The following is a 16,731-nucleotide window of genomic DNA, read 5'->3' as shown; positions in this document are numbered from 1 at the left end:
CAATATTACTTGTCGAAAAATTAAGCGTGCGTTTAATTCCAGAAAATTAAAAAATAATTAATTTTACGCATTATTTTCCGATTGTCTAACGGTGTTTCAATTTTCTCTATTCAACAGGTTGAGCAAATCCAGGCTGAATACAAGGTGCTTGCATTACAACACCACCCGGACAAGAATGCAGGAGATAAAGAGGCTGAGGCTATGTTCCAGAAGCTGAAGGTCAGTAGCTACCAATCCAATTTCCCAAATTGAATAGAAACACAAGTGTAGCGTTTTGTAGCAAATCCAACAAATGTAATTGGAATGGGTAGACATTCTCAAATTCCTCCCGGAAGTTAATCGCCTTAGATCGCTTAGTCTAGTTTAGTCTGATCCTTTCCTACGAGGCTTGGGATTAGTGGCATTATGTACACAAAGGGTGAAATGTGTACCCCTTATGAATCTATAACGAAAGGTTGTAACGGCAGAAGGGCGATAGATCGATAATCTATTTTCCAAAAGAGATGCAAATTATGTTTGACCCTTTGTCCTTTCAACCTATTGTCTTTCGACCTTTTTTTCCTTTTGATGTTTTGTTTTTCGACCTTTTGTCCAGAAATCATTCCTTATTCATACAACGAAAAACAAAATTTTCGAGTACATTTATCGAATAGTATTGAATTATTTTCCGATATTTGTTGTTGTTTCGTAGGTATAATATACGACGCCGCTAATGCTTTTTACTATGCCCTCTAAATTACCCATTCGGTATTCTTACAAACTCCAAGGTATAAACCTAGCGAAAAAGGCTTCTTACAAAATCTATACCATGTCATTCCACTCGTTATCGTCTTTGGAATGCTTCCCTGGCCACCAACATCAAAACAATTTCCAATTGAATCATTTTCTTCCCCGTTTCTCCGCCATTAAATTTTTGCTCATTTGACGTCTCCCATTGAACCCCCAATACACTTACCTGTCGAGTCGATGCTCCCCCCATTGAACTGTTTGTAGATTATTTTCCGCCCGAGTTGCTTCCCCCTGCTGAACGAGAATGAATTCCACGCCAAGGAATTCATCGGAGTTTCCATTTCAGTGAAGCAATATATCGGAATCACCAGCAAGCGCTACTCATATGCTGGAACTCTTACAGGACTGAAGTACAGATAGGATTCGAGGATTTTGATTTTCACTCCACTTTACATTCTTTCCGTCCGTCACAGAATGTGATATTAAAGAGACGGCTTAGCAACAACGTAGAAAAATAAAATTCCCATAGGGACTATTAAGTGGTGGGTTACCATATATTTACATATACCGCATACATATGTACATATATTTATAATATACTGGTTAATTCAGTGTGAAAAAAGTTCAGCATATTCAACCTAACAGCTTTCTCTGAAAACGTATGTGATCTATTTGTACCGGCAGTAAAAGGCGGAAATGGGATTTTCATAGATTACCCAATATTATAGGCCATTTTCACTTGGTATTTGAATACTAATTGTGATTGTGCTAAAAGTAAGCTAAAACCTATGAAACTATCATGAAATCTATCTCTCCCATGTTTGGAACGATTTGGATTAAACTTTGCTTTGGACAAGCCATATAAAGTTCAATTAATAATTATTAAAATCGCAATTTCTTCTTAAGCAGAATCCTTTCAGCTACTATGTTTCCAAAGACCATAATTTGATACAATATAACAAAATTGACTTGTGTGAGTATCAACCTTACTTAAAGTTGTCCGATAAATCCATTATTTCTCTTGAGGCCCAGAGATGTTCTAAGATAACCTGGAAAAATTGTTGAGCTCAAAACATATTTCCATTAGCATATGGGTGTAATGTTGTTCATAATACATTTCGAGATCATTAGTCCTTACGCTGTCATCTGATCTGTTTTATCTGCATCCTCGCACTTCTGTCAAAAACTAAAAACGTTCACTGCTGATGCGCTCGATAATCGAAGTACTTTTCCCGCATCACCCCACAAGCCAATAAACCCCGGCGCCGTATGCGGCAAATGAAGTAGAAGAAGTGCCGAGGGTGACGAACGAAGAGCTGGCAGAAGTCGTGAAATCTTTCGCGTCAAATAGGGCACCCGTCGGCTTAATGACCTATCTGACTACTAGATACTACGGGAAAGTTGTTGGAGAGGATGATAGGCTAGTATCATATGCAGAAGGTACAACAGCCATTTGCGGATAATGTGTCACTAACGATGATGGGCGAGCCACTGGAAGAAGTGGAGATGTCAGTGATGGAAACAATTGACGCAATCGAGGGCTGGATGAGTGCGGAACGAAATGCTCGGAAGAAGCGCCGGAGATCTAAACCTCGACAACATCGTGCATAAAATGTGTCAACATGTTAGTACGTGGCACGCTGCAACGCTGTCGTCGCTACAACATAAATGGCGAGAAGACCAAAGGGCGCGATCGGAGTAGGCTAGATCCTCCGTCGGGGAAAAGGCCGAGTAGTTCGAGCGTCACGTAGTATCGGTGATGGTAAGTCGGGGCACCTGTAAACCGGAATCGCAGGACAGACCTCGGCACCATACCGAGCACCATCGAGTCGGAGTCGGAGAGGCTAGATCATCCACCGGACACTAGCTGAGTAGATCGCAAAACACCACCGGCAAATGGTCGTCGGGGCGCCTGTGAACCGCAAGTTTTCCTCCCTAGGATAGATCCACTATCGGGGACTATTCTGAGTAGTCCGTAGCGAGTCACGGCAAGATTCTACTGAAAGACAGATATTGGGGTAGAAAAGCGGTAGAATTACCGCAGGGCTACCTCAAGGTTCAATCCTGGGCCCGGTGTTATGGAATGCGATGTATGATGACGTACTGAAGCTGCTCCTTCCGACGGGGTGTAAGAGTCTTGGAGGTCTAGGAAGCTGGGACTAGCCCATCACAAAACTGAGGTGGTGGTGGTCAACAACTGCAAGTCCGAAAAAAAAAAACACTTATCTCGGTAGGTTGTTGCACTACAGAGTCCGAGCGATCCCTTAGGCATCTTGGGGTAGTAATCGATAACAAGCTCAGCTTCGCTAGCCACGTAGAATATGGCTGGTAATCCTACTCCTACGAAGAGCTTCTCAGCGGTCGATGAACTCCGATGCAATCCTTGGGGATACCTAGGCCAGTCTTGCGATTTTGGTCGAAGGGATCTTTTAGTTCAAATGCTAAAATTTTGCGATTACTCAACTTGTCCCTGGCGGTGGGCTTTGCCACAGTGCGTACTATGAGGCTGGTGGAAAATGGCGTTTGGTTCACAGACCCTCTGACAACCATTACCCCATTTTTTTAGTTTTAGAAGGTGGTAAATTGCATTTACGAACTAACCCAGCGTTCACGTTCGATATGAAGGCTAGTCATATCCAATTCGTCCATCGTGCGCCAGAGTGTCGGACTCGAATCCATACCGACTAAATCCACCTTCGCCCATGAGCCATTCCCCCGGAACTGCCTCTTGGAATTACGTCATGGGGTAGGCTATTGTGCTAACCGCTGCACCGCTTCTAGCTTCGCTTTCTGCATGTAACTTACGTGCATTTTGCGCTCCTGTACTTCCCTTGCTCTCTTCGTACTGCATTTGAGGCTGGCATCGCGCCAGGGCCATGTTTCTACTGCCGCTTCTGTGATTGCTACGCTTCGTTGCTCTGCTGCGACGCATTTGCTGGCATCTCGGCAGAGTCCTGCGCATCATTTGCGCATGCTGCTAATCCACTGATTCTCGAGCTCTCCAGGTTGAACCAGTTGGAAACCGAGGTTGGTCCAGCGATTCCGGTTGGAGGATGGCTTCCGGTTCACTGGTGCCCCGACGACTTAAGCCTCGCTACGACTACTCAGAATAGTCCCAGACGGTGGCTCTATCCTACTCCGACGAAGATTTCCCCGACGGCGGAAGATCTGCCGAACCAATGCTTTCCGGGCAGATGCCGAGGTCGGTCCTGCGATTCCGACGGAAAGAAGCTTCCAGTTCACAGGCGCCCCGACGACCATTTGCCGGTGCTGTTTCGCGATATACTCAGCTAGTCCCCAACGGATACCGAGGTCGGTCTTGCAATTCCGGTGGGAGGATGACTTCCGGTTTGCATACGCCTCGACGACTTATTACCGATACTACGCTACGCCGGCTCTACTCCCCGGCAGAGGATCTAGCCTACTCCGCTCGCGCCCGTTGATCTACTTCATATGCTCGCTTCAACAGGCTGACTTGTCAAGTGCCGAGGTCTATACGACGATTCCGGCTGCCCCAACGACTCAGAGCCATGTGCTGTCCGCAGTGTTGAGTGTAGAGACATTCCGATACTTCCGATATATCGGAATATCGATATTTAGCTTTCGATATTCGATATTTTGGTATCGCTATGTCCTAATTAATATATCTATGATATCGTTATTTCTTTCCGATAAATGTTAACCAATATTTGGATAACAATTCTAGGGTTTTCTCGAAAAACAATTGATTTTGAATAGTTCAATGATGTTAACATACCAATGTTCTATATTTTTATATTTATTGAAGATATTTGTATAGGTACCGATGAGAATACCTATTACATTGAGGTTTCAATGAATTGATTGTGAATCGTGAGAAACCAAACATCAGGTAATAAGACGATGCATGAATTTTGCACAAATACATCATATGATATTGAAATATATCAATATTTTGAATGAATATATCGGTGGTATCGATATTTTGATTTGATAATCTTATCGAATCGAATATAGATACTTTGCAATATCGGAACGTCTCTAGTTGAGTTTCGCTGCTCCTCTCGCCATCTTCGTCATAAAAGAGACATCAGCTGGATCGCGTCCCATTTCTCTTCGTCAGCACACATTCGTTGGACGATATTGTGCACAATAACGTCAGTGCCAACGACGGATGTCATCTCGGCTCGCTCATGCTCGAAGCGCGGACATTCGAAGACCACGTGGCCGGAAGATTTGAAATTAATTTCAATTTCAATGCTTTCCAAAGTCAAATCTCCGAAAAAAAAAAAAGAGAAACATAATTTTCTTTTTTCGACATTTTTTAACATTTTGCGACTCTGGTCACAACACTCTGAGCCCTGTCTTGTTCGGGTAGGACACTCAAGAGTTGTTTTGAAGCGTGAGTTCGCTTCAAAAGAACTCTTGAGTGTCCCACCCGAACAAGACAGCATAGGAAAAAAAAGAAAGAGTTCCAGCAAAAATCTAGCAAAATTTTTTTTGCACTCTAACTCGAGTAAGTTAAATTTTTACTCCTCAGATAAACGCCAAAATCGCCTTAATTTTACATCGCAGTGAAGTTTCTGTCGAGCCTGCCTACAGGGCATTAGTATAATGTTATACCTTTTCATAATCTTCCGGGCAAGTCTTCACATTTACTTCTTATTATATTTTTAATATAATAATATAAAAATATAATTTAAATATAATAATATTATAATATAATTTATATATATTATAATAATATTAGGAACACATTAATTCGAATTTGAAACAACTCATGAAAGGCAAGATAAGAATAAGGCAAAATGGCAAAATGAAACGGGTGGGACAAGATGAAATGCAAAGTTTTCAATAGGATATCAATATATGTTACCAGATATTTTTTCCCCAGAAGTTTGTTCCATCTGTTAACTTAATGTTTCTGGGATTAAATTTTTCATCATTATGAAAGATCACTATGATACCTTGCCATTTCATCTTACCCTAGCCGTTTCAACTTGTCCCGGTGTACCTTATTCAAAACATTTGTCAAACTCAACCAGCTGTTAGAGAGACGTCAAAACTAGTTGAGCATTGTAAGATAAAAAAAAATCTCGACAGCAATTTTAGCATGCTGTACTATATTACGGTGCTTTTTATCACCTTCTTACCTAAAGCCAACTTCTTCCAACGCATCCAGTTCTTCATCAAGTCAATCGCTTCCATGGCATGCAGTTCCACTTCATTTAGCGATTCTCTGATTACCAGGGGTACGACATCGTCTGTGAAACCAACGACTTCTGGGTAGTCTTAGCTGAAATACCCCATCCAGAGTTGGTCCCAAAATGGATCCTTGAAAAACATCCGCTGATGTAACTAACCGAACTTCAGTTCACATAAAGTTCATTTAAGTTGCTTGAATAGAATTATGCTTGCACAAAAACTCAGGAAATGTTTGAGTAGAACTTGTTAAAAACTTTCTAGTTGTTGATAAGTGTATGAGTTACTTTTTCAGCGATATATTTGCGCCTTTGCTCAAAAGGACACACGGCGTTCCCAGTAGGAAAGGAACAACCGTGGTTTTGCTCCCTTTTTACTTCATTCTCATGGGAGATAACATTGCGGTGTTTCATCTTCCTTTCCTGGACCATTCGCCGCGTTGAATTTTGGGCAAATTTTGAAAACTTTACAACAGCTGCGCGGTGTATCACACAAGGGTGAAGGGCGGCTGTCAAATGTGAATAAGATTGAAAAGCCGCCCAGAACCAGTTTTAAGGTTTAACGCGGAAAAGTAAAAACAACCGCAAAATTACAGATAATCAATGCGCTCAAAAGATATTGTTTCCAAGCAGTTAAATTGCTTGGGCTTGAAGCTTGACTGGCCGCCCGTAGTTGCTACTACAGTATCGCCAGATCATTTGCACCTACACAAGGAACCAACCAAATGACTGCTTACACAGACACCCTCAGTGTATACGTGCTGGTGATCTCCTATTTTTAGGCAACAATGGCGCCTGCCACGTCAGAATGCAGACCAATGAAGAAAAGGAGGAGGAATTGATGATGCATTAGACTGGCTCCCACGTAAACCGTATATACCACTTCGTCTACGCCAGTTCGAGCGGGAGTGTATGGGTTGGAGGAAAGGCATGGCAGAGAAGTTTGCTCTTTGGTTAGCAGACTGCCTATGTATCAGACGTTAGGAAAGGCGTGCTATAATGATGAAATAGTGAAGCGTAGGGAAACGGTTTCTTGTCTGTTTCTGGTTCTATCGTTTGCTATGAACGAGTAGGGTGTGAGTGTGATAGATAGAGAGTGGAAGATAGAAGCAAGTGAAAGATACAAGTACAAAGTACGAGGAAAGGGACGGGCTCGGGATTGAACCCATGACCTTCTGCATATTAAGCAGAATCGGTAGCCATTAGACCACCAACTCCGTCTGAGCAAATTCTGCTAAATTCCCAAAAAACGATATTTTCTAAAGAATTGAGACAGTTTGAGGCTGAAGTACTTGTCCAATGAAGTCCGCGAACGTATGTTATTTTCTTTGGTCAAATCGATGTTGAAGTCACGATGATTGGCATGGTCTCCTTTTGATACTCAAAGAAGTTCCGCGCCATGAAGAACGAAAGCCGCTAGCAAGAGCGCCCCAGCCACCGGAGGAATCAAGAAGCCGCATCGCTATCGGCCAGGAACGGTCGCTCTGCGTGAGATCCGTCGCTACCAGAAGTCGACCAATGCCAGAGGTTACAACATACGGGAAGCTCTAACAAAGCTAGACGTACTATTGTGCAACGAAGACACCGTTAGCACATTTCGGCAAGACGGACGGGAGACGATCATTGACCTAACATTTTGTAGCCACTTGAACTTGGGTGCGGTAGGGTTGACAATAGCGATGGCAAGAGCATGCGATGCAACGATGTCACGAAAACGGAATCCCCGCAACGATCGACGTTCCACGTACTGGTGGAAAAAAGCTCTCAACACCTCCCGCGCTGCTTGCTTTCAAGACAGGAGGCGTTACCAGAGAGCAAGGAACGTAAAAGTCAAAGAGGAGCGAAAGGCCGTATTCCAAGCAGCCAGAGCTGCTTTCAAACGAGAGATAACGCTGAACAAGTCTGAGTGCTACGAGGAGCTGTACCGAGCAGCTGACGCCGACCCCTCATCGAGTGGTCATGGCGAAAGTCAAGGGTCTATCAATGCCGATTGAGGCGTGTGCTGAAAAGCTGAGGGTTATTGTCGAGGGCCGAGAAGGCATCGAAGCAAAAACGAAGAGAAAATCGTTACTGCGTCGTAGTTACGATACACGTTGAGAAAGCGTTCAATAGCGCCAGTTGGGAGGCCATCGCCACAGTGCTGCATAGAATGTGGATACCTGACTATATGTGCCGGATTCTGCAGAGCTACTGCGAGAGTCGGGTGTTGGTGTATGCAACCGACCCCGGCCGAAAGGAGTTAAGAGTAACGGCGAGAGTTTCGCAAGGGTCCATACTGGGTCCGACGCAATGAAATTGGATGTACAACGTGGTGCTATCGCAGAAGTTACCCATGGGCCTAGAGATCATCGGCTTTGCTGATAAGGTCGTCCTAACAGTAATAGGCGAAAGGCGAAACGCTAGAGGAAGTGGAAGTGATGAAGATAGCCCACCACAAAACGGAAGGAGACAGAGAAGTGGAGGAAGATGAAAAGGCAGTCTGCTCAACATGTAAGAGCAAACCATTGGCAGGATGAGAAGAGTGCAGAGCACAGAGCGGAAAAACGTCAAGGGCGTAATAGAAGTGTAGATTGGAAATACGCATCATAAGAACACTAAGCTGCGAAGCAGGCTAAATCCCATTTGGGAAGATACGCCAAAAAGAAAAAGAAGAAGAAAGCAATGTTATCACAGCCGATTGACATACAACATTAAACTTCACTTGATGTAGAACGTGATCGAAAGCAAACAAACATTCGGAAAAGTAATCACCGACAAGATAGGTACGGCCACCCCTTTTTGCACTTCTTGAATGGCAAGAAACCCAGTTCAAATTTCCAATTTATGTGGGGAAGGAACCGGCGCGCTTTGTCTGGCTGGGATTAAAGAGAAACTTTTATCTATGCTTTCGTCGGATTTTCTCATTTCGCAATCAACTGGCTCTCAAGGGTTTCCTTCCGTTTGCCAATGGCAGCGATTTTGCACTAGCTGGTACTTTTGCCGTTTTCAGTTTGCCGGCTTCAGGCAGCCGGTCGTCGTTTTATTTACACATACCAGCGGTATGACTGCAGACGAACTCCAAGGAATTTGCATGAGCAACAATTGTCGGATTCAGGAGCAGAGGAGTTACGAATGGGGATGAATGTGTTTGCTTAGTCTAGATGTGTGGATGTGTATGTATGTATGACTGTAAGTGACTTGTGATTAGAAAACGTTGGAGTTGGCCAAGCTGAAGTTTTTTTAAAGCCCTTTCGAATTAATTAACGTTGCAGGTGAACTTTGGCGGTGCTGATCCGTAATTAAAAGTTTAGTAATCTAGTTTTTTTTTTTTGCTCAGTGCTCTGGGGACTTTGATCTCTCATATGAAGCTTTCGAGTTGTAGCAATTAAACTTCAACATAAATTTTGTTGAATAATTTCAAACATTAAATTAATTTCTTATTTCGAGGTGTTCTATGTTAAACAACACTATCATCCTAATATGGTTAAACTAAATTAAGCATTTATTAACATTTTACATTTCATTTGCCGTAGCAGTTCAGAATTTTTACAAGTGAGTTTTTTTTTATTGTATCTACGTCTTCAGTAAAAATACTGTACAGACTGTTCTCAAATACTAAATGCTATAAAACATAGACTTTTATCGAAAAACAAGAGAACTCCAAAATTTTGAATTATCACAAACATGTTAACATTGAAAGCAATACCATATTAAAGACACTAAACAAGCCATTTCACGAACAATTCAAATTCAGTATTCATGGACACATTAACTTATTACTGCATACAACTTATTACAAAGATGGTGAACACGTTAAACTGATTACAATTAAGGTGAACGGCATGAATGATCTGGTCGCCATGCTGTTACAGCACGATCCTTGAATTCACGATATCTCACTCCCTTTGGCCAGTTTGAGGAATTCATAGCTTCATTTCGGTACATTTTGTCGATTTCCACTTTATACGATACGAAATCCATTGTAGACACGTCTCTCCAAGCAGGTTTAAGACAATCGAGGGCATAAATGTGGTCCGCAGGTATAGCGCCGCAAATCATCGATTTTACTTCTTCTTCGGTGACATCATTTGCAATATTGGAGACGTACAGCTTGAAAGTATCATTTGTGTCATAAGAATTGACTACAGCCTTTGCAGTTGACACTTCATTAACAATTTTTGTTGATGACAGGAGTGGTACATTATCCGTTGCCGAGGGAAGTGGAACAGTCATTGATGTCGGAGACGAATTGATTAATGGACCAATCGTCGCATCTAGATGATTCATCAATTCATTCATTTTTGCTATTTCGTTCTTAATACAGACAATCTCGTCTTTAAAATCGAACACTTTCACTGCATTAACGGTAGAACGAAAACGCACGTTTTCTATCAGGTCTCGACAGTCACATTACATTCCTATGCAGGCACACTCCGGCTGCTTCATCGGAGAGTCCTACGCAACTCGCATGGAATCTTCGGATTTGTTCACAAAATCCTTCACATACCACTAAAATTTCTTCGGTGCAGCAATTGTTTTTGCATTTGTAACAACAAACTTGATCCATTTTGTCGCACCCTATTTAATGCGATGCTCTGCTTTTCAAAAGTAGATGGCGTGTACGATTCACTCAACAGAAACAACAATGCAGAAAGCGTAGTAGATGTAAACGATGAAGAGCAATATACACAACAATGAATTGTCTCGATTAGGAATACGATGGTGAAATCACAGTTTGATTCAACGCTGCTAGCACAATTAAATAGTTATCGGATATTCTTTCATCAGACAACGGTTCCGTAAAACATCGATCGGTGCGGTGATCGTTATTTAGGTACAACGTTTTGAAACACGCAGATAAACGAGTAAGTTTTGGCGGAGGGATACAAACGCGTTCAACTACTTCATAACAACGACCAAGATTTCTGTTGAGTTGATTAACAAGGGAAAATAAACGCTTTCAGTTAACTTAACTTAACCTGATGTTTCAACATTGGATATTCTATGTAACTCAATGGTACTATATCAGGGAGGAAGCTTCAGAATCATTTGCAAAATTTTATTTTGAATCCTCTGCAGAGCTTTCTTCCTAGTCCATTTTGGTACAGCATACAACATGGCTGGCCTGAATATATGTGTATTATACAATATTCTCCCCAAAATGCTGCCTTGAGGAACACCAACTCTTACAGGAAGTCGTTAAGACTAGGAGTTTTGATAATTAACCTGAAGTGTACGATTTGTCAGATAACTTTAAATTATTCTAACAATGTGTGTTGGGAAATTAAAGTTTTTAAATTTAACAATCAAACCTCCATGCCAATTACTGTCGAGTGCTTTTTCTTTGTCTAGAAGAGTAAGACCAGTAAAATAGCCTGTGGTTGAATGTCCATAGCGGAATCCGAACTGTTCATTGGCAAAAATTGATTTTTCGTTGATGTGGACCATCATTCTGTTCAAAATGACCTTTTCAAAAAGTTTACTGATGGAACAAAGCTAACTGATTGTACGATAGCAAGAAGCTTCTGCAGGATTTCTGTCTGATTTTAAATTTGGGACAACCTTAGCATTTTTCCATTTGTCAGGAAAATATGCTAATTGAAAACATTTGTTAAATATATCAACCAAGAATTATAAGCTACTTTCTGGAAGTTTCTTGATGAGGATGTAGAAAATTCCATCATCGCCAGGAGCTTTTATATTTTTGATTTTATAATAATAGTTCTCACTTCTTCCAAATTAGTCTCCCAGGAATTTTCAAAAACGTTCTCTTGATTGAGAATATGTTCGAAGTCCTGAGTAACTTGATTTTCAATTGGACTAGTAAGTCCTAAATTAAAATTGTGCGCACTTTCAAACTGCATAGTTTTTTATCTTTCTCGCAATTAGTTAGTAACAATTTGTTTTCCTCAATTCAATGCCAGTATTGGCTTCAGAAGTATTTATTTTTCAAAATTTTTAGATAATTTCCAAAAGGGTTTAGAGCCAAGATCCAATTGAGAAATTTTATTTTCAAAATTTTTGTTTCTTAATTGTGAAAAACGTTTCTTGATTTCTTTCTGCAAATCCTGCCATATAATTTTTATAGCAGAACTGCGCGTGCGTTGAAATTGCCTTCTCCTCACGTTTTTAGGACCGATCAAGAGTTTAAGATCATCGTATATAATCACGGATTCAAAGTTAACTTCACATTTTGGAATTGCAATGCTCCTGGCTTCAACAATGGAATTTGTTAAAGTTTCAAGAGCATTGTCAATATCAAGTTTTGTTTGTAAAGAAATGTTAACATCAAGATTAGAGTCAATATATGTTTCATATATATTCCAGTTGGCTCGAAAATAATTGAAAGTGGAGTTGATAGGATTGAGAATCGCTTCATGGGATATTTGAAATGTAACAGGGACATGATCAGAATCAAAATCAGCATGAGTAACTAATTGGCTACAAAGATGACTAGAGTCAGTTAAGACCAAATCAATCGTAGAAGGATTTCTAGAAGAGGAAAAACATGTAGGGCTATCAGGGTATTGAATTGAGAAATATCCTGAAGAGCACTCATCAAATAAAATTCTGCCGTTGGAATTATTTGAGAATTATTCCATGACCGATGTTTGGCATGAAAGTCACTAATGACAAATTTTTTTGACTTATTGCGAGTCAATTTTCGTAAGTCAGTTTGGAGTTAATAAACTTGCTATCCAAAGCATTGAAAATGCAAATAGCCAGCTATGAAACTGAAACACCTAAAGTTTCAAAAACTTTTGTTTCTAAAGACGAAAACAGTTGATGTTTTATACGCCTATGAATGATGATTGCAGCTCCCCAAAATGCCCCATCAAGTCGATCATTACGATAAACAAAAAAGTTAGGATCTTTTTTTAAGTTTGAATCCAGTTTTTGAATATGTTTCAGTGATAACTGCTATATGCACGTTATTAGCTGTAAGAAAATTAAACAGCTCGTCCTCTTTACCATTCAAGGAACGAGCATTCCAATTTAAAATATATAAATTATTATTTGGATCCATTAGAAAACGTAATCCAATAACAGTTTGATTAGTAAATTTTACACCAACTTGGACTGCTTCAGTCATAGTGGTGGCTTTGAACATTACATCAATCATTAGATTCAATTGTTCAGTTAGAAAATTAAAATCAGAGGCAGACATATCACTTGAAGTGGGTACATTTGATGATTTTCCGTTAGAATTTTTGGTAGACGAAGAGGCGGAGTAGATGTTACCTGTGGTGGTAGGGTTTTTTACATTTGATTTGAAACAAGTAGAATGGGTACTCATAGAACGAATAGGGGAGGAGTTCAAATTACCTGCTACGATATCGGCAAAGGATTTCGGTGGTTAGATACCTTTGAAATTAAAAGATTCAAACGGCTACCCGACGGATTAAAATTAAATTACGCGAGGTAATGATGGACAAATTATGGGTAAAATTATGAAAAAAATCCACGTACTCGGCGGGGATTTAAACCCAGGACTCTTGTATGCTAGACGAGCGCATTACCAACTAAGCTACCGAGGGATTGAAATTAGTTTTTGGATGAGCAAGATTATAATCTTCCTGATGGGTGATGATCAAGCGATCGTTAACTGAAAAATGAGCATTGTTCGATACTCTACCAGGCAAATTCCGGAAACGACCGTTATCGTAACGGATATTATCTTCCATCTGCCTGGCTCGAGCCTCGATGACTCTTCGCGTAGGCGAGTCAAACAACGGGGACAAGCCCAAAAATAGGACTTATGATTGCCCCCGCAATTCGAGCATATGAACTTATCGGTATCTTCCTTCACTGGACAGACGTCCTTTGCGTGAGAAGAACCTCCGCAAATCATGCATTTAGCATCCATGCGACAATTTTTTGTACCATGACCCCACTTTTGGCACCGACGGCACTGAGTAGGATTCTGGTAATTTCCTCCAAGTTTCTGGAAATGTTCCCATGTCACACGGACATCGAATATAAGTCTAGCTTTTTCTAAAGCTTTAATATTATTTAGATCTTTTTTTGTTAAAGTGAACTTAATAATATTCTTGAGAAAGCCCTCTTCGAACAATGCCAGATTGGGTTCACTTTTTCATAATGATTACTTGAACTGGGGAAAATCCAAGTAAATCATTTATTGCATTTTTGATCTCTTCTGGTGACTTTTAGTCACTTGAGAGACCTTTCAAAACGACTTTTAACAAACGTTCAGTTTTGTCGTCATAAGTAAAAATGTGCTTCTTCTCTTTAAGATGTTTGAGAAGAAGTTCGCGATCTTTATGAGTTTCTGGCTGAACACGTCATACAGTATCCTTTTTTTGTGATTCGAAAGGAAACTTTGATTTCCCTAATGGAGTTCAAGATCTCTTGCTTAAATCCCGCAAACTTGGAACAACTGGCCACGATAGGCGGCAAACTTTGTTTCCTCACTTGAATCAAAGAGCCTGGGCTGGAGACTGCTTCAATTTAGTGTTCGGAAAATGTGTCTAGAGCATCGAACTGATTGCTCATTTCGATGCAATTACTACCATTATCTATTTCACCCTTGGAAGAAAGTTCACATTCCGGAGAAACGTCCTTTCTTCTATTCTTGCCAAGTTTAGTGACAGTTTTAAATCCCACTTTTTTGGAAGGAAGTTGTGAATTCAGAGATTCACCCTTCCTTTTGTTTGTAGTAGCAACCATGATTAGTGAACAATCGAGAGAAGACGTGACCTTCGAGAGGATTTTTTTCCTGTGACGGTGTTCAAGAAGGATTACCACCGCTATCTTCCGCTAACGGGTCCAACGAAAAATCGAAGGAATGGGTCCAAACAAGGATCGTAAAGGGATCAGTAGTAGAAAAAAATAGTACTGAAAATTACTGTTTAAGTAGCACTAAAAAGTACCGTTTTTTTTTATTTTAGCATTGAAAAGTACTGTTTTTGTAGCACTGAGAAGTACTGTTTTATTGCTTTATATAGTTTTAAACACTTCCATGAGTATAGAGAGTTTGTATATGCATAGTAGCCTGGGACACGATTATATGGAAAATTTAGATTCTCGGACCAGTTGATAGATATTTCTACGGTGAACAACATTGCCGAAGGCCGCAAAGCAATCCGATGCTTGTGAAAAAAGTTATTAATCTATTCGAAAATTTTGCTCTATTTTGTTATTATTGTTATTCCTTCACGTGTTAATCAACGTCGCCTTGCCAATAGGTTTTCATTGAATAACTTTTTTCACAAGTGTCGGATTGTTTCGCGGTCTTCGGCAATATTCTTCATCGTATAAATACCTATCGAGGTCTGTGTTCAGAATTTTTATAAAGGCCAATGGGCGACCTCTGGCGATTTTTCTTTGCAAAAGTAAGTTTTATCATAGTATATCCCATACAAACTTTGAACGGCGGGCGCGTAAATATAGTTTCACCGATCGAGCTGAAATTTTGCACAGTTGTTATGGGACCTAAATGCAATCCGAAAAGTGGACTGGATCGAGAATCTAAATTTTGTCCCATACTAATGCATAGTACGATGGTACGATGCGCGATTGCTCCTCTAATTTAACAATAAACCGAAAGAAATATCCCAGAATTCATTCAGTATCTAACATCTGAATTTATGTGTGTGTGAAATTCTTATAATGTTCACAACTTCAGATAAAGCATTCATTCAACATATTCAAAAGATGTAATATAGCAATTCATTTCAATTCTTTTCTCGGTGAAGTATGCCGAGTAACTGTGACAATCAGCTTTTCACTGAGTTTTATCGCTGGAACTCCCTTAAAGTAAGAGCGTAAAGCATTGAACATGTAAATTATAATAAGCCGAAACTTATCAAGGACTTCAATAGGCTTTCAAAAATCCATCAAGAAGCCTTCTTAATTGAGTTTATGCCAGACGTAAATCAATTAAATGTGTCCTATCCAGGCAAAACTCCACATCGCTGTTGCTCAACCATTTTCCAAGTAAATCGTCCTTTAAAGCTTTGCAAACACAAGTAGGGTGTGGGAAAATGTAAAAAAAAGAGGAATTAAAACAGATATTGATCTCTGCAAATAGGCTTTCGATCAGGGATGTCTCCGACCATAGCATAGCGTCAAAGTTGTTCAACGAGCCGTGAAGATACGAATTAGATTCGGTTCACCGCAGTTTCGAACCGGTCCGTTAATTCTTCCCCGACGACGACGTCCTCCTGCCAAGCGCACCGTTGCCGCAATGATTGGAACAGAAACCACCACCGGCCTTCTGTATAGCACACCAAGTGGTCCATTGACAGATTCCATCGGTAAAACGATGGCAGATTAACCGAGGGTGTCGCGTTCCCTCAGAGAGAATGACTACAAGGGGTATTATTAGATGGTATTGATTTTATTGTACGTGAGATATGGTGATTTTTCGAGCTACAGGCAAATGCTTGCAAACTGATATTGTGGCTGGTTTATGAGTTCTGCTCAACCATGCGAAATGCGAAGTTTAACAGAATTGCTTTATTTTTCATTCCTTACAAGAGAGATTTTTTTTAAATCAAGCAAAATTTTTATTTGATTCATCTGATTTTTAAACTTACACGGGTAGAAATCAGAATTCAAAAACAAGATTATGGCTCATGATATCATGATCCCAGTGTGTTTTCATCTTATGAAAATACACCATGATTTGGACTCATGATATCATGAGTCAGATTGTCGTAACGCAACACACGCGTTACGTTTTTGTTGTTGATCACTCGGAATCATTATTCAAATTCCAAAAATGCTGAGTTGCGTATCTGTTTATGATCGACAAAACAAAAAAAAATAAAAAAGAACACTACACTTAGATTTGAATTAACAACCTTCCGATTGAAAGCCT

The 16,731-nt window shown here is 40.3% G+C and overlaps 1 protein-coding gene across 1 annotated transcript in view; it reads left to right on the top strand.

Annotated features, from left to right (window-relative positions):
• The window catches only part of LOC5568679 (J domain-containing protein), a 144,589-nt gene that overhangs the window by 90,965 nt on the left and 36,893 nt on the right, over nt 1-16,731 (top strand). Inside the window, exon 2 of the mRNA XM_001658039.2 lies at nt 118-219. Within this exon, the coding sequence (XP_001658089.1) occupies nt 118-219 (102 nt within the window). The remainder of the gene's footprint in view (nt 1-117; nt 220-16,731) is intronic.

Source organism: Aedes aegypti, chromosome 1 (genome assembly GCF_002204515.2).
Source record: "Aedes aegypti strain LVP_AGWG chromosome 1, AaegL5.0 Primary Assembly, whole genome shotgun sequence".
Taxonomy (NCBI): Eukaryota; Metazoa; Arthropoda; class Insecta; order Diptera; family Culicidae; genus Aedes; species Aedes aegypti.
The sequence above is the reverse complement of the archived record's forward strand: the minus strand, read 5'-3'. Positions and strand labels throughout refer to the sequence as shown.